The sequence below is a fragment of the Ochotona curzoniae genome, unplaced genomic scaffold (genome assembly GCF_017591425.1).
Source record: "Ochotona curzoniae isolate NIBS_2020 unplaced genomic scaffold, NIBS_Ocur_1.0 contig_2305, whole genome shotgun sequence".
Classification (NCBI taxonomy): Eukaryota; Metazoa; Chordata; class Mammalia; order Lagomorpha; family Ochotonidae; genus Ochotona; species Ochotona curzoniae.
Genome location: NW_024465411.1, coordinates 248,466 through 272,983, shown reverse-complemented (window position 1 = coordinate 272,983; position 24,518 = coordinate 248,466). Strand labels below are relative to the sequence as shown.

The window sequence follows — 24,518 nt, the reverse complement described above, 5'->3', positions numbered from 1 at the left end:
TTTCTTTCCTGTTTCAGACCATTTGGACAGTGCTATGAATTTCTTTGTCCACACACAGTAAAGAAATACTTTCTCCCAGTTATCAATATAATTCCACACTTAGTGGAAAATTTAACTGATGAAGAATTGAAAAAAGAAGCAAAGAATGAGGCCAAAAATGATGCACTTTCAATGGTTATTAAATCTCTGAAGAATTTAGTTTCAAGAATTCCAGAACAAGAAGCAACTGTAAAAGTTATAGAAAATTTTAGGTTGAAAGTGATACTTAGGTAAGATGTTTCTCACTTTGTTACTATATTTGAAGTATTACAATGGTATTAACTCCAGATTTTATTTTCAGATTATTACAGATTTCTTCTTTTAGTGGAAAAATGAATGCACTAAATGAAATAAATAAGGTAATATCTAACGTATCTTATTATACTCATCGACATGGTAATACTAAGGAAGAAGAGTGGCTAACAGCTGAGCGAATGGCAGTAAGTTTGCTTTAATTCTTGTTTTATTTTGTATATTGAAAGCTAGATTTAGTCAAAAGAAACTAAAGTCAGAATAATGTAATTGATTACTAATACTAAAACATCATCATTATACTGAAAATAAATGAGTGTTTAGTAGTTAGGGCAACATAACTGTTTAAGTAAAATTATCAATGCCAGAAGAAGGTGTTTCTGATACTCTTATTGCTGCTTGAAGTTTGATTAAATTGAAATAGATGCAGATAATCTTTAAAACAATTGAACAAGTATGGTGTCTATTTAATCAGTTATGGTGATGGTCATTTCCCAATTAAGTTTAGGGTTTAAATATAAGATTACTGCTAATAGAATGAGCTCTTGAATAGGATTTATTTTCTTTTTACATTACATATTATTGTCAGTTTTACATATGTTTTCATTGTGAGATAAAAAATAGACCATTTATGAAATTCCAATTTTCTTTGTATATTGCAGGTTGATATAGTGTAGAAATATATTTCTCTCTGCCCTGAATAAATCTTCAGTTCAGTATTGCAAATGATTAGAATGTGATTAAAAAGTTGTTTAATTAGGACCTGGCATGATAGCATAGTGGTTAAGGTCCTCGGCCTTGTAAATGTTGGGATCCCATATGGGTGCCAGTTCTAATCCCGGCAGCCCTGCTTCCCTTCCAGCTCCCTGCCTGTGGCCTGGGAAAGCATTCGAGGACGGCCCAGAGCCTTGGGACTCTGTACCAGTGTGGGAGACCCGGAAGAGGCTCCTGGCTTCAGATTGGCTCAGTTCCAGCCATGGCAGCAGCTTGGGGAATGAACCATTGGAAGGAAAATCTTTCTCTCTGTCTCTCCTCCTTTCTGTATAGTCTCCTTTCAAATAAAAATAAATAAATCTTTTAAAAAAAATATTGTTTAATTAGAATCATTATGTGGCCCAGAATTTAGAGTCAGAATTTTGTATTCAATCTGTGTGCTTTATAAGATATCAAACAGAAAACATGACTTTTCACTATTGCTTTTGCAAACAAGTGTTCAATAGCTGTACAGTGTAAGAATTATGAAAGTGTGAAGCTATTTTACATTACTGTGATATTTTTGTGGTAATTTTATTGTAGCTTGTAACACACTTGTGCGTAAATTCTATTACAAATGGAAGACTTGTTATTCTCAATATTGTGTCAGTATATAACGCAGTTTTTTGACCCATTTTCTATATGCATAGAATAGATTTTATATAATTGTATATTTCAGAGTTCACATTGGTGTGTTATCTGTAGGTTACTTCATCTGTGGATGTGTGTTGTGTATGCATAATTGAGTTATGTGTAGAATTATTTAATCTAAAGTATTTAATAACTTTCATGTAAACAATTCAAAGTTAGTATTTTAGTATATTATTATGAATATATGTAGTTTGAACCTTTAGATTTTCATATTGCTTAGAAGTACAAAATGTAAAATATTTTGTGTTATTTTTAGGAATGGATACAGCAAAACAATATTTTGTCTATAATCTTACGAGATAGTCTTCATCAACCACAGTATGTGGAAAAGCTGGAGAAGATTCTTCGTTTTGTGCTTAAAGAAAAAGCTCTTACATTACAGGATCTTAATAATATTTGGGCAGCACAGGTAAAATATTTAAAATGGCAACTCTTTATAATATTAAACTATTAACAGATTTTTTCTGGTTCCTATTTTTTTTTCCTGAGGATTTGTAAGTTTTCATTGAAAGTCAGATTTTGCAGAGAGGGAAAGATCTTTACTTTCCGAAAGGCTGCAATAGTCTGGGGTGAATTGATCAGAAGCTTGGAGCTAGTAGCTTCTTCCAGATCTTCCACATGGGTGCAAGAGCCCCAAAATTTGGGCATCCTTTAGTGCTAAAGAGAGATCCATAAAAATTAGAGCAGCTGGGACACAAACTGACAGCCAGATGGGATGCCAGTGCCACAGACACAGGATTAAACCATTGTACCAGTTAAAGTTGAGAATTCTTCCTCCTTTCTCCCATATTGTGCCTGATCTTCATGGCTTTCTTCAGCACCCTACTTAAGCTTCCTGCTAACCCAGATTGTGTAATGCAGTAGTAATATCTTAAATGTGATGTTCCTGCCAACCACAGTGGAGATCAAAGTGGTGTTTGGGTCCTCTCTTGGCTTTAGACCTACTTATTTGTAAATAATTGCTCTGATTTTTGGAAACATGAACAATTTTGCAGCATGTGAATTTTTATTAACTGCTTTTGCATGTAAGTACCTGTACAAATATACCTTCAAGAATTTTTGAAAAAACATTTGTTTTTATTGCAAAGCCAGATATACAGAGTGGAGGAGAGACAGAGAGGAAGATCTTCCATCTGCTGATTCACTCCCCTAGTGACCAGAATGGCTGGTACTGTGCTCATTTAAAGCCAAGAGTCAGGAGATTCCTCCAGGTCTTTTATGTGGGTGTAGAGTCCCAAAGCTTTGGGCCGACCTCGACTGCATTCCCAGGCCACAAATAGGGAGCTGGATGGGAAATGGGACCGTCGGGATTAGAACCAGTAATTATATGCGTAATACTTGTGCGTTCAAAGTGAGGACTTCAACCACTATGCTATCGCGCTGGGCCCAAGAATTTTTTTTTTCTTATTTGTTTATTTAGGAGGAAAAAATAGAGTAAGGGAGGAAGTGACACAAGCACTCCAGTAAAGTATGTGAACATCATAATTGTAGTCTAAAGTGCTATGCCTCATAACATCTCCTGTTATGAATATTTAATAAAAAAACATTAAATATTCCATCATTTAAAATTTTTATTTTATTTATTAGAAAGAGAGGGAGAGTATCTCTGTCGGTTGTCTCACTCCCAGAAAACCTTGCAGCAGACAGGGAAAGGTCAGAGTGAAATTAGAAGTCTGGAGCTTTGTAAGAGTCTCTCAAATGGGTACAGTAGCCCATACATTTGGGCATCTTCCACTGCTTTCTCAGGCACATAAGCAGGGAGCTGGATCAGAAGTGGAGCAGGTAGGAGTGCAGCTGATTTGTTGGCTTTGCAGGTAATAGTTTCACCCTCTGTGGCTCAGTGCCAGCTCTTCATGTCTATACACTGAAGTTTAGAAAAGTGTGAAGCAATTTAACATAAATTTCTGTGGTAGAATAATGCATCTAAAGACATTATTTTATCCTTTCTTGAATGCAGGCCTCTGCCACATGGCAGGAGCCCTTAACCCTTTTTCCCTTTGCTTTACAAACTGGAAAAAGAAAACAGTTTATTATTTTTAGCATTCTATCCATAGTTAGAAATCTTCCTATAAAATGGGGAAATGTACCACAAGAATTAATTACTGTATTGCCTTTTTTTAAAAAAGGAACTTTTATTCAGATAAAAAAAACTTACATATTTCTGATCTATTTGAAAAGTATTTTGACAAACACAAAAGGAGAAACATAGAATTGTTGCATCCACTTGTTCACTCTCCAAATGGCTGCCATCACTGAATTGTTTCACAACAAACGTAAGAGCCAGAAATTACATCCTGGTTTCCTACGTTGATGGCAAGGACCCACATTCTATGTCTTTTCCAGGTATATTAGCAGGGAGCTGAATCAGAAATGGGATAACCAGCACTTAGAGCATCCTGACAAGGAATCACGCTTGATTTTATTCAAAATTAGTAGTCTTGGAAGTATTAGTGCATGATTTTTTATAATATCTGAATGCAGATTGCTATTCCTGCATTCCTTGAGAAGTATTGTTAATAGAAATAACTAGCATGTATTTTGATTTTTTTTTTCTTGTAAAAGAAACACTAGGGCCTGGTGTGATAGCATAGGGGCTAGTCCTCACCTTAAACATACAGGATCCTATATGGGCGCTAGCCCCATGTCCCATCCAGCTCTCTGCCTGTGGCCTGGGAAAGCAGTCAAGGACCCTGCACCCACATGGGAGACCCAGAAGAGGCTCCTGGCTCCTGGCTTCAGATTGGCTCAGCTCTAGCCATTGCGGCCACTTGGGGAGTCAAACATCAGATGGAATAATCTTCCTCTCAATCTCTCCTCCTCTCTGTATATCTGCCTTTCCAATAAAAATAAATAAATCTTAAAGTATTCAATATTGTCTTCATTGACATGTTTTAATTATTTCTATTTTAATGTTATTGGCGAATATTAAATGCTTCATTTTCAAATTAATTCCCTGAAATTGTTGTACAAAAAAAAAAGTGGAATTGTCAAGTTTTATGTAATAGATCTGAAACATTAAAATATTTAAATTGTCAGGTAGTAGATTAAATATCACCTTGGCATGCTCACATCCTGTATTGTGTCAAGGTTCAAGTTTCAACTCTACTTGCAATTCAGCTTCTTGCTGATAGTTATTCCTAGAGGCAATAATAGCAATCAGCAGGTAATCATCTAACTTCATGAGTTAGAGTTGAGTTTCTGAAACCCACATACCTACCAGAGTAAGTTTCAGATTTCAGGTTTAAGCCTGTTGCAGGTGTTTGGAAAATGAACCAGCAGACAGAATGAGGGTCTCAAAATCTTTCTCATTCTTTCTCTGGTTTTCAAATAAATAAAAAAAAATTGAAATTCAAGTTCAGATGATAGAAACTTTAATTAATTCCTCTTGTTAAAACTTAAGTATGCTATTTTTTTGTTGTTATTATTAATAGGCAGGGAAACATGAAGCCATTGTGAAGAATGTGCATGATTTGCTGGCAAAATTGGCTTGGGATTTTTCTTCTGAACAAATGGATCATCTTTTTGATTGCTTTAAGGTAATAGCTGGAATTAGAGGTTGTTTGTTCATTTTAAAAGTATTAATTGACTCTCATTTAAATCAATCGTGCCTCTTATAATCTCATCAGAACATCAGGGTAACTCGCCCATTTCTTGATTGGTTGGTTGGTTGATTGACTTGGTGATGTCTTTTTCCTCTGGGCTATTCCTGTGAATTAGTTTCTTCATTTTATTTAGGTTAAAACCAACTGAAGAATGCAGGGAGGTATTAGAAAAACATGAAGAATGCCTAAAGAAAGCACTGATTTTTAGGGGTTGTAGACATAGAAGTAGGTTTCGTTACTACTTTGTATTACTGGTATTATATTGTCTTGATTTTATTGTGATACAGGCTTGGCACTCTTTGCTAAGTTATTCATATAAATCAAAAACTGGAAATAATTCAGAAGCCTGTGAATCAATGGTAAAAGTCTCTAATGTGGATAGAAAATTTGTGAATCAAGAATATGAAGACTGTATCATTGTTCATACAGTTATTTCAAAAGCTGCTGGTATTAGTGTCAAAATTCTTGTTTAGAACCATGGTTATGCATTTTGTGCAAACAAACTGTATTTAGTTGACACTAAACATGTTAATCAGCCTATTGATATTCAATCTTCAAATATAGGTTCCTAGTCCCAAGAACTTTAGGAGACCTGGATGGTTTCTTGTTCAGTATGGTGTAGTGGGTGTTTGAAAAATCACTCATCATATAGAAGATCTCTGTTTCTGTCTCTCATAGTCATTCAGATAAATTATTTCTGTTAAAAATGGGTATTTTGGAGAAGCTCACAGATATGTCTAGTAGAATAAATGTCCAACAGTATTATTATAAAGGCAAAACTGGAAATAATTCCAAAGGTTTAGGAAGAATTGCCAACCTCAGAATTGACTGAGGAAGACATTGAGAAAATGAGAGAGGGATACAGAATTCAAAACACTTATTATAAAGCTTCCTATCAACAAAAAAAGCATGTAAAACAGGCATTCAAGGAATTTAAGGAATATGTCACGCAAAAAATGAGTCAGACAAAAGCTGATATGTCAGAAATTAAGAGTACAGTGGAAGAAATTGAAAGTACAGTGGAGAGTCTCCAAAATAGAATGAAGGAGGCAGAAGAAAGAATCTCAAAATTAGGATCTATTTCCTGTCACCAGGGCAAAATAAACAAAAGGCTAGAAGGAGATCTGGGTCAAGCTAAACAAACAAAAAAAAAAGCATTCACGAATTAAGAGACACTATTAAAAGGCCAGTTGTAAGAGTTATGGGAGATCCAGAAATAGCAGCAAGAGAAGCCTGGTATAAAAAATGTGTTTGATGAAACAATAAAGAAAAATTTTCCTAATATGGAGAAAGAATTGGGAAACAACACCCCAGAGGGGCACAGAACAGTAGAGTTGACCAAAAATGATCTTCACCATGATGCATAATAATCACACTTTCTACAATCAAACATAAGAAAAAGATCCTTAAATGTGCACGTGAAAAAAAAATCAATTGACCTAAAGAGTAATACCAGTTAGACTCACAGCAGATTTCTCAGAAAATGCTATAAGGCCAGAAGAGAATGGAATGATATTTTCCAGATTCTAAAAGCTAAACATTGTCAGCCCAGGATAATGTACCCAGCAAAGCTTTCCTTTTCTTTGAAAATGAAATAAAATTCTTCCACAGTCAAGAAAAGCTAAAAGAATATGCCTCTCCTAAACCTGCCCTACCAATGACAATTCAAGATGTTCTCTTGACAGAGAAGAGGAATAGAACCCACCAAAACCAAAGGCAAATGGAAATATGAATCCCTATATGTAAAAAACTAATATCATTAATAACTTATAAAAATTCTGCTGGTAATAGTTTGTTAAGGAACAAAAGTGCATTGTCAATTTCTATTTTTCTCTTTTGATTTTATATTGTGTACTTTTGTATTCATTTAAGGGAATGTATAGTAACTGATTAAAGGAGACTATCATGTCCAGATGTGAAGATACAATGCAATATGCGTTTCTACTTCCAAATCAAAGATGGACTCCTTATGAAACTGGTTACTATATCTTGACAATAGGATGCTGGATTCTGCCATTGTCCATGCCCACAATGATGGACATATAATTGTTTATGAAGAGTTATACTATGGTAGTAATGTAAGGGAACTCTGTGAACAAAGGGAGAGGACTTGAGGAGAGAGAAAAGGGAAATCCCAGGGCCCATGGAATTGTATCACAAAATGATAGTAAGAAGAAGAAGAAAAAGAAATAAAAAAAAAACAGACACACAATTGGTAGTAATTCTTTATGAAGTTATTTTTTCCCTAAAGCCAATCTATGAATTCAGTTTCCTTTAAAATGACTCCTCTACCCAAGTTTTCTAAGTTATATTGCTTGACTTAAAAAATTTTTTTTCAAAGAATATGATTCATTTGATCATAGAATATTAAATTATGTTTATTTTTAGTATTTCCTGTTCTTATTGATATCTAAAGCATATAGTAACAACTATGTGATAACAATAACAAATAATAATAACAATAAAATAATAACTTCAGTAAACTCTATTTGTGCAAAGTTTGTTTTGCTAAGAGTTTTTCTGATTATCCTTTTATAAAAACCACATTTTTCACTTTATTAATTTTTTGTGGTATTCTTTTTCAGTTCTGTCTTTGTAGTTCTTCTGCTTGCTTCAGGATTATTTCACATTTTTTGAGTTCCTGTAGTAAAGTTTAAAGTGCTTGAACATTTCCCTTTTCTTGACTACATTTCACTTCTGTTACTCTGCTGCTTACGTGTTATGTATTTACATGTCAATATTTATTTTCATTTCTATTGAATAAGAAAAACCTTAAGTTGCTGCATTTTTCACAGATTGATTTATTTGCTTGAAATGCAGAATTGGAGGGAGAAACAGAGATCTTCTATCTACTGATTATTCCCAAATAATTTCAGTGGCCCAAAATGGTCTTGGCTGAACCCAGGAACGTTTGATTTCCAACCCTGATTATAGAACCCCAAGTACTAAGTTTTTTCTGCGGCTCTCCCACACTCATCTGCAACCATATAAAATGCCTGCACCATACAGGTGGAAGCTTAACAAGCTACACTGCACTGCTGGTTACAGTTAATTTATTTTCTTCTAAGATACTTCATCATGTAATTAAGACTTCAGTAAGTCATTCTAGAGAATTTTCTTGGTTGCTGCTTTTGAACTTGAATCCTATCAATAGGCTTTGGTATTTTACAATGAATGATATGTACATCAGTATTTTCTCATATTTTCTTACCATTTTGAGAAGAAACTTTGCTGCAGTAGTTAAATGGAGCTCTTGTGACTACCAGCAAAATTGTCTTGGTTGATGTTGTTGAATTCTATATTCTGTTTCATTTATCCTGTCGTTTTTGAAAGCGATAGATACTGCTTGATACTGTCTCATTTTATTTTTTTCACAGATGAATTGTGTTTGTGCTTTACATTTAACATGTTTACACATCAGATTCCTGTAATTTTTGGATTGTTATGTTCTTCATGCTTCTTTTTTCTTATATTTGTTAAATAATCATTATTAATTTTTGCCTTTTAACTATTATAGTTAAAACAACTACAGTTATGTAATTATTGGCTTAGACTTGCTATTTTGTGTTTGTGTTTTATTCTGTTTTTATTCTCCTCCTGAGTGAATCATGAAGTTTCATATCCTGAGAGAATGAGAAGTTTCACATTATGTTGAATTTTTTTCTGATAGTTGAAGGCTTGTATTCCTGCTTCAAAAGATTGTATGGTAACATCTTCTGGTTTGGGTGGTTAAACAATTTTTTTTTAAGATCATTTGTTTTAATGTTGCATGTCAGGTAATTATTCATTGAAACCTAAAGGTTTGAACATGTTAAGAACACTGCAGAAATTAACATAATTTTATTTTAATTTATGGTTGGCAGTTTTGAGACAAGGGATAACAATGTGCTTGACTACCACCTTTTAGAACACGATTCAGGCATCTCTGATTCCTGCTTTGTAAGAACAAAATTCCACCTCTTTGTGTAATCCATATTTCCGTAATATCTAGTAGTCTTTAACTGATGAAAACTAGGGAAAGTTCTGAGTTCTGTACTTCCTCTGGTTCTACATTAGCAGCAATGCATGTATACGTATATACAAAGACATAATTAATGCAACTAAAAATTACATTAACTAAAAAATTACATTAACTAAAAATTTTTGTAGGCAAGTTGGACAAGTGCAAGCAATAAACAGCGTGAAAAGCTACTTGAACTGATATGTCGTCTTGCAGAAGATGATAAAGATGGTGTGATGGCACATAAAGTATTAAACCTTCTTTGGAATCTGGCACACAGTGATGATGTACCTATAGACATCATGGACCTAGCTCTCAATGCCCACGTAAAAATACTAGATTATAGTTGTTCCCAGGTATGGGGTTGTTTCTTTGACCAATTTCTGTCTTTTCCCTTTCATAATCAGTGTAGTTTAAGTGACCGAAGGTTGAAGCTAATACATTGTTGTTTTTTAAGTGATTTTGAGAAATTTATTTATTTTCGTCATATGTCTTTTTAGCTGTAGTTTTAGCAAGGTTTAGTTATATTTCACTTTGCATTTTGCATTCCTTGAAATCAGTTTGCATCCTTCAAAATAAAAAGTTGTAAGTAAAGCTGCAAACTGTGTTATAGTTAAACTAGGAGTGATTTGGGGGTATTCACATTTTATTTACTCATAAGCAATCCATAAAATGAACAGTTTAATATTGCCTCTTCCAGAAACAAGTATGTTTCTGTGCATTTAAATGAATCTCATCTGTTTTTGCTGATTTTGTTTTCAACTATAAGTTTACATCAGTTAATGGATTGGTTTGTCATGATAACCATGAGATAGTTCAAATTTCATTTACTGAAACAAGCTCAAAATAATGTTTTTAGATTTTGAAAATCTTATAAATTGTGATGTTTCAAAGAATTTACTGAAGTGACTTTTATGAAAAACTGTTATTGGTTACATTTATAAAGATTAGATAAATAGAACATTAACATGGAGACAAATTTCAAAGATTAGGCATTCTATGGACTTTGATCTTAGCCAATTTATTTTTTTTAAGTTTGAAGAACATACTACTAAGTTTATTATAATTATTATCCTGACCAGATACAAAAAGGGAAAGGAGAATCCTTTAACTTCAATAATAAGTAATACTTGTGATTTTTGTGTGTAATGGGAGAAAATAAACTTCACTGGCTTCATGTGAACCATATAGCTCTATTTTTATTAATTCTGATTGTTGGGCAACTTTTTGCTTAGCATCTGAAATGATTATAAGAGTTTTAAGTTCAAATTTTTTTTATTAAATGGGGAAGTATTAGGGAAAATCAAAAGTGTGCCTGTTATAAATGCTCAGTTTTTGTTTTATAACTTGGCATATTTTTCCATATGCTACTATGCAAGAGCTGAGATTCCCTAGTATCTGTTTTGCCTTTTTGAAATGCCTTAGTGAAAACGAATAGGTCTAACACTGTTAACCTTAAAGAATTTAAGAAGCATTGCTAATTTTAAGTTTCATAAACAAACATTTCTAAACAGTCCTAAACGTAAATGTTATTCAATGTAGAGATTGTATATTTTGGAGTTTTCTCAGGAAATTGTATGAAAACAATACTATAGGTACAGAAAAATTGTTGTTTATATAGTGAAACTTTGTGTAATAATGAATAGTCTATATTATGTATAATTGTTAAAACAGCTTTTTGGCCTATAAAGAATGTCCACAATTTTAATGAAATTCACTAAAGATATCAAATTTATTTTTCTAAAACAGATTTGATTAAGTTTGTCAAAATATTCTAACAAATCTGTGTGAGACAAATATAGTTCTTGTGTATAAAAATTGAATCACTCAAAATATATACCCAAATCTGACAGAATTTTGAATTTGTCTTTCTATTTAGAAGATTGAAGGAGCTGAACCCTTGAGAGTACTTAATGTAAAGTTACTCTCTCAATGGTCTTGATTCTTTTAGTTAGTAACTAGTTTTCTGTAAATTTCTCTTTAGTTTTTGACATGCATAATTACTGTTGTTTGACTACTTATAATTTCCACTATTTTTGTGCTAATTAGAAAGCATAAAGATAAAACGTATAAATTCTAATGTTGGGATATGTTTTTATTAAATCTTATACAATATTTTATTGAGACAGATGTTTCTAAAATTTTGCTTTTTTAGAAGTGCTTATACTTAATATATTTGGGTATTGTTCTAAGTATGTCTGTATCCATGTAACAATAGTGCTTCACAAAATTTTAGAGTTTTATATTCAAGATAAACTAGTGAAGTAATATATCAAATCTGGTACAACTGCATTGTGTTTTTGTTAAACTGAAGTTAGAATCTTCTGTACTTTGAAAATCTAAATTTTAAGACAAAAAATAATGTAGAATGCTTTTCCAATTTTTCTCATCCTAAGGATCGAGATACATTAAAGATCCAGTGGATAGATCGTCTTATAGAAGAACTTTGCAGAAATAACAAGTGGGCAATTCCTGCACTGAAACAAATAAGAGAAATTTGTACTTTATTTGGTGAAGCACCACAAAATATCAGGTAAGATTTTTGGTACAAGTAATTTTGTTATTTGTATTTATGCTTACCATTGGAAAAAAAAACATTAACTTAGAACAAATTTTAGAGAAAACTAATGTGAATAAATGGCATTGTGAATGGAGAAAATTAAGTATCCTTGATACTATCCAACTTCTTTGTATTTTGTTTTTATTCTGCATTACTTTTATTATTATTCTGTATTACGTTTATCATAGTGAAGATACTACACTGGACTTCAAGCAAAAAAAATTCTCTTTGCTTTCTAACAGTTGCTCTGGATGGTCCCTGGCTTTTTTTTTTTTTTTTCTAATCCAAAGGTTTTATTTTATTTTCACTCTCCCACTTTTTAAAATTTTATTTTTTCATGTTGCAGTCCAATAGATTCAAGGATTTCCCCTCCAGTCTCCCATTGTCTTCCTCCTACAACTGTTTTCTCCTGTATCATTGCGAAATATAGTTCTTCAGAAATAGTCACAATTCCATCTTTCTGCTGTTTAAGTATATCATGATATTGTATCATGGGAGACCAGTCTCCGATGGTCAAGATTTATTTAATGGTTTTTATTGGGAGTCCATCTTTTATTCAGAAGTAGAGATGCATACTGTATTGTATATTCACAGCTGGATTTGATAGTCTCTATTATAATACAAATTATTCTAGATGAATATATGTATATAAATGTTTACCTATATGTTGATCTTGTGGTTTTCATGAAAGTGTCCTCAGAGGGAATATATGATGTTTGTCCTTTTGGGATTGATTTATTTCACTATGGAAAATGGTCTCTAATTGGAATCTTTTGTTGCAAATGATAGAATTTTGTTCTTTTTAGTGGCAGAGTAGTATTCCATAATGTAGATGTACCATATTTTCTCTATCCATTCTTCTGTTGATCGGCGTCTTGATTATTTCCATGTCTTTGATAATAGTTGATGCTATTCCTTTTCTCTGCCAGCAGGACATCTTTAGCATTTGTAGGGCAGGCCTAATAAAAGCAATGTCTAAATTTTTGTTTGCTGTAGAAGTGATTGGGGTTCCTATATAAGTTAATTGTTTTTTAATGTGCAGATTTAAGCCTCTCTTTTTTTTTTAATATTTATTTATTTATCTTTATTGCAAAATCAGATACACAGAGAGGCAGAGAGACAGAGAGGAAGATCTTCTGTCCGATCATTCACTCCCCAAGTGAGCTCAACAGCCAGTGCTCTGCCAGTTCGAAGCCAGGATCCAGGAGCCTCTTCCAGGTCTCCCGCACAGGGGTACAGGGTCCCAAGGCTTTGGGCCGTCCTCGAGTGCTTTCTCAGGCCAAAGGCAGGGAGCTGGAAGGGAAGTGGAGTGGCCGGGATTAGAACCAGTGTCCATATGGGATCCCAGCGTACCCAAGGGGAGAACCTTAGCCACCAGGCCACACTGCTGGGCCCTAAGTGTCTTTGTTTCTAAAAATGGGAACTTGATTATGATGTATTATGGTAAGGATTTGTTTTGGTCAGCCCTGTAGTTTCCCAGGTGTTTAAATATTTTAGGGAAGTTCTCAATTATTATTTCATTAAAAACATCTTTGATCCAACTTCTGTTACTGCACCTTCTGGGGCTCCCACAACTCCTGCATTTGGCCTTTTGATTGTGTCCCATAATTCCTGAATAATTTTTTTTTAGCTTGATTCAGATCCTCCTCCAGTTTTTATATTATTTTAGTGTTATTGAAGGCGGTATCTTCCAATTCTGAGAATCTTTCTTTTTGAAAAGAAAATTTTCATTTGATGATATTTACATATTTAAGAAGGATGCATGCCCATGTGGACCTCTGATTACAATGGGGAGGATAGAGGAATGGGGGAAAGTAAATGAGACAACCACTTCTGATCCCCCTCGTTTTTTTTTTCTTTCTTTCTGTATTTGGGGAGTGTGGGGACAGAAGTGGAGACAGCCATTCTCAGCAATAATTATGCTGTTGTGAATGGGCCATGGCCACCTGAAAACATCCTAGGGTTCCCTATGTGGAACATGTTCCAAGAAGACTGCCTAAGTGGTTTTGATACTTCTGACATGCTATTGAGTTCATTGCTCCGAAGATGAGGAAATTCTTCCAAGGTCCATTGGCTGACATAGCCCACCTCAGAGTCTACACTCACCTAGATACTCACTGTCAAAGCATAACCTTTAGAACTGCCTAATATGTTCTGCCCTCCATGGTACTAGATATCCTCTACAAGCATCAATGAACTGGTTGTTCTGCTCCCATGTGCATCTGGACATGCCATCTAGTGCCCCAGGTGCCTGTGGGCATGCCATCCACTGTACAGATTTCAACAATCAAGAGACCAGGTTTAAGATAAGCGCTCCATGGTCTGACCACAGATCCTTTTACTTTGCTCATGGTTGGAGTTCTTAGTCCAGTGCTCAAGATGGGGAGGTCCTCAAAGAAACCTCACCAGAGGTGACCCTATACCTGGTTTCAGTGTGTACCAGCCAGTGCAAGGTCTGGCTCAGTCCATGCCCAGTACCAACATGCAAACACACTGGTGGTTGCAGTTGCCTCATCAGTTTTATTCCTAACTCCACCTCATACACAACCCAGTGAATGCTGTGACCCAGCACAACACTGCCCACCAACACAGTTGGCACACCACTGGGAACTACACCGTAGTCAGTACTAGACTCCCAATAACCACCAATTGGCCCACCCCTAACCTCAGTTCTTGTGTTTGCCAGTGTGTGCAGCAGACAGTCCACATCCTATTTTGCTCTCATATACATCTCTAGGTATTGGAACCCAGCTCAGCCCTGACAACCCCCCTATCCAGCCCACACTCATGCAGATGGGTGCCATTGCCTCCAGCCAGGCCAACCTGCCAATAAGAGCTGCAGCTCCTCAGAGGGTTGCTCACAGTTTCCCTACTAAGCCCGCTCACAGTTTCCCTACTAAGCCCATTCTCAACCCCAGTTCTTCCACTTTTCAGGTAGTTCTGAGGTCTGGCCTGGCAATATTTGTCCCCAATCCCCAGACCCGTTAGCCAGTGCTGTGGCAAAACATGACCAATTAGCATTGACTTTGACTCATGCATGAACAAATGAATGTGGTCATTTAGCCCAACCTGGCTCTCACAACTGGGTCATCAGGTTGTATGGCCCTGCCCAGCCTGGTCTGCACCATACTAGCTCTCAGGCTCACTAGTGGGAGCAGCAGCCTATCAGGGGAACTCCTACAGGCCCCTACTGGTCTCACCCCTTGCCCAATATTACTATTATTATTTTTTTTTTAAAAAAAGATTTATTTATCTTTATTGGAAATTCAGAAAGGAGAAGGAGAGAGAAAGCTCTTCTGTCCACTGATTCACTCCCCAAATGTCTGCAGTGGCTGCAGCTAAGCTGATCCGAAGCCAGGAGCAAGGAACTTCTGGGTCTCCCACGCGGGTGCAGGGTCACAAGGCCTTGGGCCATCTCAACTGCTTTCCCAGGCCACAGGCAGGGAGCTGTATGGGAAGCAGGGACACCAGGAATTAGAACTGGCACCCATATGGAATCCTATCATGTGCAAGGTGAGGACTTTAGCCACGAGGCTACCATACCAGGCCCTCCTACCTTACATTACATGAAACTGTGGATGCTGCAGTGCAGTCTGGGTTAGTCCATCTCAACTCAGCATTCACCAGCAGTGCAGGTGCTGCACCTTGGCTCATCCCAACCGAAGCCAGTTCTAACTTATGCTGATAGATACTACAGCCTAGCCCACCTCCTGCCCCAACACTGAATGGCTGATACTATGTTCAAGCCCTACCTGGCAGGCCCCCACGTTTGGTATCCACATGAACTGGTAAACATTGGTTGATATTAGCAGACCAGCTCAGTCTTCCACATGGGCAGGTATATTATTTGTCCCTAAAAGGCCTTCCACTTTTGCTCTACTGAACAATCTGATCAAAATCCCCTCATTTACTACTGTAAGTGTGGTAACTTGTTTGGTAGAAGTCACCCAGATGTCACTCCTCGCCTATCATGTTCTCCCTCAGCAGTCCTCTTTCCCATACATCCCCAGAACCTCTTCACTAAGCAATCCACAATCTCTCATGCTCGATCCTCTGATAGTGTGCCAAGCCATCCTCCCCATGCAGAGACCACGCATACTTACACCTAAGTCTCCAGAACCAGTCTGCCAGTGGGTTGGCATCTGTCCCAAACATATCTCTTTAAAAAAGAAGGGGGGAACCTGTCCTGGCATACTGCTATAATTAGCATGAATTTGGCATTCTCCAGGCCCGAAATGCCCTAAAGCAGTGTCACTTACCCAGGTACAATACTTCTGCCTCTTTTACTCTGAGTTTTTAAATTTGTGTATTGTTTTCTTCATTTCTAATAATTCAGCTTGGTTTTTGTTTCAGTGTTGTTACTTCCTATGTAGTATTTCTTTTCTTAATTCTTATTTTCTGTTTTAAAATTTTGAGGAGTAGGGCTTCCTCCCTTTTTCTCTCATTGTCCCCTGTGTTTTATAAAAGGCAAAACATTTATATGATCTGAAGAGAAACCAGAGTATGTTTTTTTTTTTAAAGATTTATTTTTATTATTTTTTTTTATTGGAAAGGCGGGTGTACAGAGAGGAGAGACAGAGAGGAAGATCTTCTGTCCGATGATTCACTCCCCAAGTGAGCGCAACGGGTCGGTACTATGCCAATCCGAAGCCAGGAGCCTCTTCCAGGTCTCCCACGCGGGTGCAGGGTCCCAAAGCCTTGGCCCGTCCTCGACTGCTTTCCCAGGCCACAGGCAGGGAGCTGGAAGGGAAGCAGGGCTGCCGGGATTAGAACTGGCGCCCATATGGGATCCTGGGCGTGCAAGGCGAGGACCTTTAACCACTTGCGCCACCGTGCCGGGCCCCAGAGTATGTGTTTTGAAATAATCTATTAGGTAGTCTTGACTCCAACTTTCTGCTTTTTATATGGATCGTAACACTTTTGGTATAGGCAACCTGTAGATCATACTGGTTATTTTTAGTAAACTTCCTAACAATCTAGTAAATTCTTTATCCCTGATTCGTTGATGTCTTCCTCATTTATCTCTGAGGTTGATGAGGATTAATTTCCTTTGTTGGGGGGATCAGTAAGCTCATTCATTCTCTCTCTCTTTTTTTCTTCTCTCTTCTTTTTTTGGCCTTAATCACCAGAACCCTAATTAGCAGATTCTTCTCCTTGAGGCAGATTTTTAAGCTGTGTTGTCTGCAGATCTACAAGATAAGTTTACTGATCCTCTTCAGCACCCAGTTCTTTTGCCCTTGCTTATGCTTCTTCCTCTGGAGCTCGAGGTTCCGAGCTATATTTCTACCACAATCTGCACAGACCCAGCTCACCACTCTCTACCCACTGTGATCGTATGCTGTGGACATACTGTTATGTGCACAACCTTTGCCAGTTCTTAGTTCCATCAATACCATGAATTAAGGGAGACACCATCTGAAACTTTAACCTGCATAACAGGACTGTCAGAGGGGCTTATCACCCTGACTTTTTGTTGTTGTTGTTGTTTTCTTGTCAGACCTACTATTAATTAAATCTGGGTGCAACCTGGACCTATTTTGAATGTAATCCATGGGATGTTAGGTCAGTGTTGTTTTACTGTTGGGCCAGTGCGAGTGCATTTAGCTGGAAATGAGTTCTTTCCTAGCAGAGCACATGTGCAGCTCACTGTTGTCCTTCTCTTGAGCCTTTTCCTCAATACACAAAACAGCACCTGATGTGCCATTGGTGGGGATCTGGGCATGAAATTCACCCTGTTTTCATTGCTTAGACTGGCACTCTGCTCTGCTTGTGTTCATATTAAGTCAGCAGGACCTACAGTTCTACAGCTAGGTCCATCTGAGTTCCTGCTGAACTCCACTTCTCACCTGTTGAGCCTATGGAGCTTGCCAGTATTTGCCGGACCCTAGACCTATTTTGGATGCAACCCCTGGGATGCCAAATCGGTATTGTTTTCCTGGTGGGACCAGTGCAGTGCTTGAGCCAAAAGTGAATTATCTTCTGGCTGAGCACTTTCATAGCTCAGTACATAAAAAGGCACCTAATGTGGCACTGGTAGGGGTATGGCTCATGAAATCTGCCCTGTTGCTGTATCTGTCTGCTTGGGTTTTGCCAGTATGCTTCTGCTCTTGGTTCAATCAAGCAAATCTGCAGCATGGGCAATTCTATGCCTGGGTTCACCTCCTGAGCTCCAGAGAGCTTCTTTCCACCTGCCATTGTTGGAGCTCTGATGGCCAATCACTGACTGCTATTGCGCTATCTGATTACGGCAGCATTGCTCTGCTGTCTCTGCTGCTTGCCTATGTTGACAGGTGTCCGTCTGCTAGTGGCCTGACCTCTCCTGCTTCCCAGGATCATACTCTCTGTACTTCACTTTAACTAAGTCTTCCCTCTTTAAGCCTGTTCTCACCCTATTCCATCATCTTGGAATCCCTTGTATTCAGTGTTTTTGTAGCAATTACCACCTCCTTAAGTGAAACATTTTTTTTCAAAATTTTTAGCTGAGATTTTAAAAAATCAATCTACTGTCATACAGTTTATTTATTATAAAAACGTTGGACACTTTATCTAGATTTTTCTTAATTTTAACTCTAGTGCTAAATTGTCATTGCTCACATAATTATTGTTTTCTTGTGTAAAATTTTTACAATTATAACAAAAGGAAGGTGAGCAAGGAGGAAACCACTTACTGTCATTAAAATTATAATGTAGTTAAGATTCCAAGTTAATAATTAAGCCCTGCATTTATCTAAGTTTAGTTACATCTATAATAATAGATTCTCTGAGTCATAGATATTGTGAACTTGTAGAAAAGTTTCCATCTCTAAAGTCCATATAGGTCTATGGAGAATTATGTTTATAAAACAACTTTAAGATGTCATTTCCACTTTTTTAGTGACTTTTAATTGTTTATTTCTAATGACAGTAAAATTAAGCAACCTAGGAAATTTCAGGGGGACTCCACCATGCATGTTGTATGTTTTTAGGAAATTTATCCCTTTTTTGTTAACACACACATACACACCACACACACACACACACACACATATATGTATATATACACACACATACATATATATATATGTATATATTCCCTCCTAAGGTTGGTAACTTCATCATTAGTAGGTTAATATAATTCTAAGGAGTTTCTTTCATTAAAGAAAAAGAGAGGGAAAAGGATTACGTATATTTCTTATAATATCTTTGTTTAGATTTGGTTGCAAGTGGAGAATTTGTATGCTTGGATTTTGACAACAAATAAGAATATTACAGCCTGTTTTGAGACACAAATTGTTCTCTATGCTGCTAAATATTTTGTTATGTAATAGACTATTTGCCACACTGCTACACATGTGTGTTCCATCTTTAACTTAGTAGCTATTATTTCCTCTTAATAGATCTTACAATTGCAATGTTTTCCTGTTGCTTAATGATGCTGTTAAGTTCTTCTTGTTACAGTCAAATTCAGCGAAGCCACCAGATTGCTTATCGTCATGATTTAATCAACCAGCTTCAGCGGGATCATGCTTTAGTTACTTTGGTAGCAGAAAACCTTGCAGAGTATATGAATAGCATCAGATTGTATGCTAGAGGTATGTGTGATGAGTTAAAATTAACTTAAAATTACCATGCCTGTGGAAGAAATTTCAGGGCTCTGTGATATCAAAATCCTTATATTTCAAGTTCCATTTTTAATTTTTTTTCCCAAGAAAACATTTTTTTATTTAACAGACTTAATAGAGATAGAGATACTCCATTTGCTGATCCACTCACCAAATGGCTGCAATGACAAGAGCTAAGCCAATCACCCATTACTGTAACCTACTTTTTCTGGAATAACCATTGTCCTAACTAGCACATTAAGCTGCTATATGTGGCTTGGGCTATATGAGCAGTATTTCAAGTCTCAGCTGCTCCACTTTAAGTGTGGGCTCCTGCTAATGTTCTTGGGAAAGTAGAGAAGAAAGCAGAAAAGAGGTCAAATGACAGGGCCCCTGCAACCACTTGAGACACTTAAAGTAAACTTGTGATTCCTGCCTCCTGGGTTTGAACAAGCCATGCTTCAGCCATTGAGACCTTTGGAGGAATAAAACAGTGGTAGGATGGATTTTTCTCTTTTCTCTTTGTAACTGTGCCTTTGAAATAAAAAGTCTTTTGAAAATAGGGATTTCAATGGTTGTCTATAATCAGTGTATCTTATGCTGATAATAGGTGGTCAGTTTTGGATTGTTTCTTCAGTATATGAACATTTGCAACCATCATGTCCAGGATGAAGATATTTTTAATGACTTCTTAAATTCCAAATGTGTTTTTATCACCTCAGTATATGAATGAATAACAGAGACTGTTCTTTAATACTAAAATACTTACAATACATGTTAGAATTTAGTATAACCCAAAAAGCCTTAGCATTATAACCAGTACTTACAAATTGCTTCAATGTGTGAATAATGTAGAAGGCAGTTATTCTAAAAAACTGTCAATAAGATTCTCATATAATATTTGTCTTGCCTGTGTAAAAAATACATAGCTTATTTTTTGTGGTAAATACAAGGTTTATGAAGATACCTTTATTGCTGGCTGGTTATACTGAAACTTATTATTGATTTTATGATATCCATTGGCTCAAATTAACATGCTCTTACGCATGTGTATAAAACATTGACTTTTCTTCATTTCCAGATAATGAAGACTATGACCCACAAACTGTGAGGCTTGGAAATAGATACAGTCATGTTCAGGAAGTTCAAGAACGACTTTACTTCCTCAGGTTTGTTTTAAATCTGATTATATAGTTTAAAACTGTTTTTAAACAATTTGTGTCATTCTTTTTAAGGCAAAAATAAGAAATGAAGACCAGTAGTACTTGGTGGCCATTCCATTTTGATTTTGTTTTGTTCTGTTTTGTTTTTTTTGTTTCCACACAGTAATCATTGTTTTGATGTCCAAAATGGAGTATTTAGTTATTAGAGTATGTTTACTGGAAAGAACTTTTTGCATGTGACCTTCAGAATGTGAGATAATCATCTGGGGGACCACATTGATTAGTTTTGCCAGAGATAATGACTTGCACATCAAAGTTGTTGCTGTTGAAGCTATGCATAATAACATATTAGACAACATACGCACAAAATTTTTGAGTAAAAAAAATATTTAAATGAAAAATAAGGTGGTATTTTATTTCCCTGTAATGTTAGAATTAAATGTTATGTATTACAAATATGCATTGCTTTAACTCTGAGATTTCTTGAGAGTGCAATGGCCATATTGTAGGAAAACAATTGGAAAACAAATTTGAGTTACAAACTAAGGAAAAATGCTAAAACCGTGTTTCGTTTGTTTGAATGAAAACAAAAGCTTTTAGGGTTTTGGCTTTAAAAAATCTTAGTACTTGTGTTTAACAACCTAGATAAAAAAAGAGATCTGTCTCTCTACAAAGTCTTTTCCCAATATGTCTATGTCCCTTAGGCTTATTGTGTAACAGGAAAGTAAGTAGAATTTATTTATTAATAGATTTAGAAACAGAAGATCTTTCAATGTAATTAGTAAAAGGAAAAGGCACTAAGAGTGAATGCCTGATGTATCATTTGGCTGTTTCTAGTAACTTTAAGCATCCTGGCAAACTCGTGAATGAGGAGTTCCTTCCATTTACTTAGTAAGAAAACTGAGGTTCAAATTGAGGATAACTTGTTGATAATCACACAGTTCATATGTGTGTCACATTATTGTATAATACCAAGAAAGTTTCAAGCACTTAAAATATTTTGCTTTCAAACTCTTCCATTTAGTTGCATTGATAGTGGGCAACGTTGTAGCAAAGTGGAGTAAGCCACTACCTGTGACACCAGCATTCCATATGTAGTATCAGTACAAGTCCTGCTGCTCCACTTTCAATCCTACTCTGCTAAAATGTATGAGAAAGAGGGCCCGGCAGTGTGGCCTAGTGGCTAAAGTTCTCTCCTTGAACCCGCTGGGATCCCATATGGGTGCCAGTTCTAGACCTGCGGCCCTGCTTCCCACCCAGCTCCCTGCTTGTACCCTGGGAAAGCAGTCGAGGACAGCCCAAAGCTTTGGGACCCTGCACCCGCGTGGGAGACCCGGAAGAGGCTCCTGGCTTCGGATCGGCATAGCATTGGCCATTGCGCTCAATTGGGGAGTGAATCATCGGACGGAAGATCTTCCTCTCTGTCTCTCCTCTCTGTATATCTGACTTTGTAATACAAATAAATACATCTTTTTTAAAAATGAAAAAAGAAAGTATGGGAAAGCAACTAAAGATGGCCTAAGATTCAGGTCCCTACAAGCCATATAGGAGGTCCAAATGAAGCTCTTGGCTCCTATTTTCAGCTTGGCCCCTCCTTGATACCTCTGTAGCAAATGAAAACTGAAAAAGCAGTTGGAAAATTTCTCACTTTCCTCTTTCTTCTCACTTTTGCTGTCTCATACACAAACTTACTCTCTTTCTCCCTCTTTGTTTTCTTTGTAATACTGCATTTCAAACAAGTGAACAAACCTCCTGAAAATAAGTAGTAGTAGCTCTTGCTTTGCATAAATATCACTGGGCTTAGGAATTAGGAATGATAGTTAGGTTATTTCAGATACAGCACAATTACAAATGAAACAACAGAACTTTACAATTAAGACCACGAAGAAGGAAAGGTAGAACTGCTGTAAATTAAATAGGTTGAGGGATTCTGGAAGAAAGTTATAAAGTCTCAGGCTATATCAATAAATATTCAGAAGAGACTAATGATTACTGACATAGAAGTAAGTTTGAATTGTGTTAAGATGATTTAATATGAAAGAGGATAATAAAGAATTTTTTAAATATTGAAATGTCCAAGGAGTTTTAATTTGTAAAAACTGAGTTATCTTCAATTATCTCTCACTATCTAGTGAATCCGTGTTAATAAAGAGACACTTTAGTTCATGGTTTTAAAGATTTATTGTCTTGAAAAACAGAAGTTTTCATCACTATCCATTGTAAAATTAGAGAGGAAATCAGTGGGGAGTGGAGGGATATTGGGATAGTGGAAACTCAGTGCCTATTAAACTGTGTAATAAAGCAAAATAATAGTAATTATAATAATAATAATAAAAAGAAGTCTCCATTACTTAGGTCACATCACCAACAATTTGTTGACAAAATTTAGTTCTTTACGCTTTTAAAATAGCATATAATTCCAGTTAGATGGTTAAGAAATGTGCTCTTTTTGAATTAGTACTTTCAGGAATAAAATTAAAGTTATATAGTAAAGTATTTATTTCATGCATTTAAGATAATTGGCTTTTGAGGATAAATTTATATAGGCCCTAATTACTGACTTACGTGTTTCCAAGGTTCTTATTGAAGGATGGCCAACTCTGGCTATGTGCTCCGCAAGCCAAACAAATATGGAAGTGCTTAGCAGAGAATGCAGTTTATCATTGTGATCGTGAAGCCTGTTTTAAATGGTATTCCAAGTTAATGGGAAATAAACCTGACTTAGATCCTGATATTAATAAGGATTTCTTTGAAAGTAATGTGCTTCAGCTTGATCCTTGCTTGTTAACTGAAAGTGGAATGAAGTGTTTTGAAAGATTCTTCAAAGCAGTTAATCATCGAGAAGGGAAGCTAGTAGCAAAAAGGAGAGTCTATATGATGGATGATTTGGAGTTAATAGGATTAGACTACCTTTGGCGGGTGAGAACTAACTTTTTTTTTGCAAATACTGATGTTTACAAATATTTTTAAATAGTCATAGAATCATATTTTTGCCTGAATGTTCTGTTTATATGATTCTTGCTTGACCTAGAAATTATCTTTTCCTTTGTAGTTTCTTGTTTGTTGTTTCTATTTTTCTTAACATTTTTGTGTGTATGTTATCTTTTTGTTTGCCTTAGGTGAATTTTTTTGTTTTTGCTGTTTGCCACTGATGTTCCTTTGTATTAATTCCCACAATTACACTCATTTCTGATGAATAAAAGTATAATAACCATTGTTTACCCTGTTTATAAATATACATATATATATATATATATACATATATATATCTTTCTCCCTTTCCTCTGTGAAAGTTATTGTCTCTTTCATATGGTTAGTTTTTATACCTTTATGTTATAATGAATAAAATATGGAAGAAAATACTATTAGAAAATTGTGAATTAATACTCTGACCTCTATATATATTGTCACGTATTAAATGCATAGAGAACAAAGGTTATGTAATAATTTTTCCTTGATTACAACATGATTTAACAGTGGATTAAGCCATTACCTATGAAACTAGGATCCGATATGGGCATCTCTTTAAAACTCAGCAGTTCTATTTCCCTTGCTGCACACTGCTGATCCTTCGAGGAAACAGCAGATGATGGCTCAAGTGTTTGTGCCCTTGACGTCTAGAAGGGATGTCAAGGGCACAAGCACTGTTTGTATTTCAGATGTATTCATAATAGCTTAAATCTTCCTATATGGTGCCTGATAGATCAATTTCAAAAAGATAATTTTAAAATGTGGAGGATACAAATTGAATTTGAGTGCTAAATTGAAATTTACGTTCAGTGGTGTTAATCACATAATCTTTTGTAACCAGGTTGTGATTCAGAGTAGTGATGATATTGCCAGCAGAGCTATAGATCTTCTTAAAGAGATATATACAAACCTTGGTCCCAGGCTGCAGATGAATCAGGTAAGAATTGA

The 24,518-nt window shown here is 35.9% G+C and overlaps 1 protein-coding gene across 1 annotated transcript in view; it reads left to right on the top strand.

The window, feature by feature from the left end:
- The window catches only part of LOC121151242 (probable ubiquitin carboxyl-terminal hydrolase FAF-X), a 135,513-nt gene that overhangs the window by 40,690 nt on the left and 70,305 nt on the right, over positions 1–24,518 (top strand). The window contains 10 exon segments of the mRNA XM_040972517.1: positions 18–269; positions 341–479; positions 1,952–2,104; positions 5,127–5,231; positions 9,447–9,653; positions 11,694–11,830; positions 19,295–19,428; positions 20,519–20,606; positions 23,177–23,519; positions 24,412–24,507. Coding sequence (XP_040828451.1) covers positions 18–269; positions 341–479; positions 1,952–2,104; positions 5,127–5,231; positions 9,447–9,653; positions 11,694–11,830; positions 19,295–19,428; positions 20,519–20,606; positions 23,177–23,519; positions 24,412–24,507 — 1,654 coding nt within the window.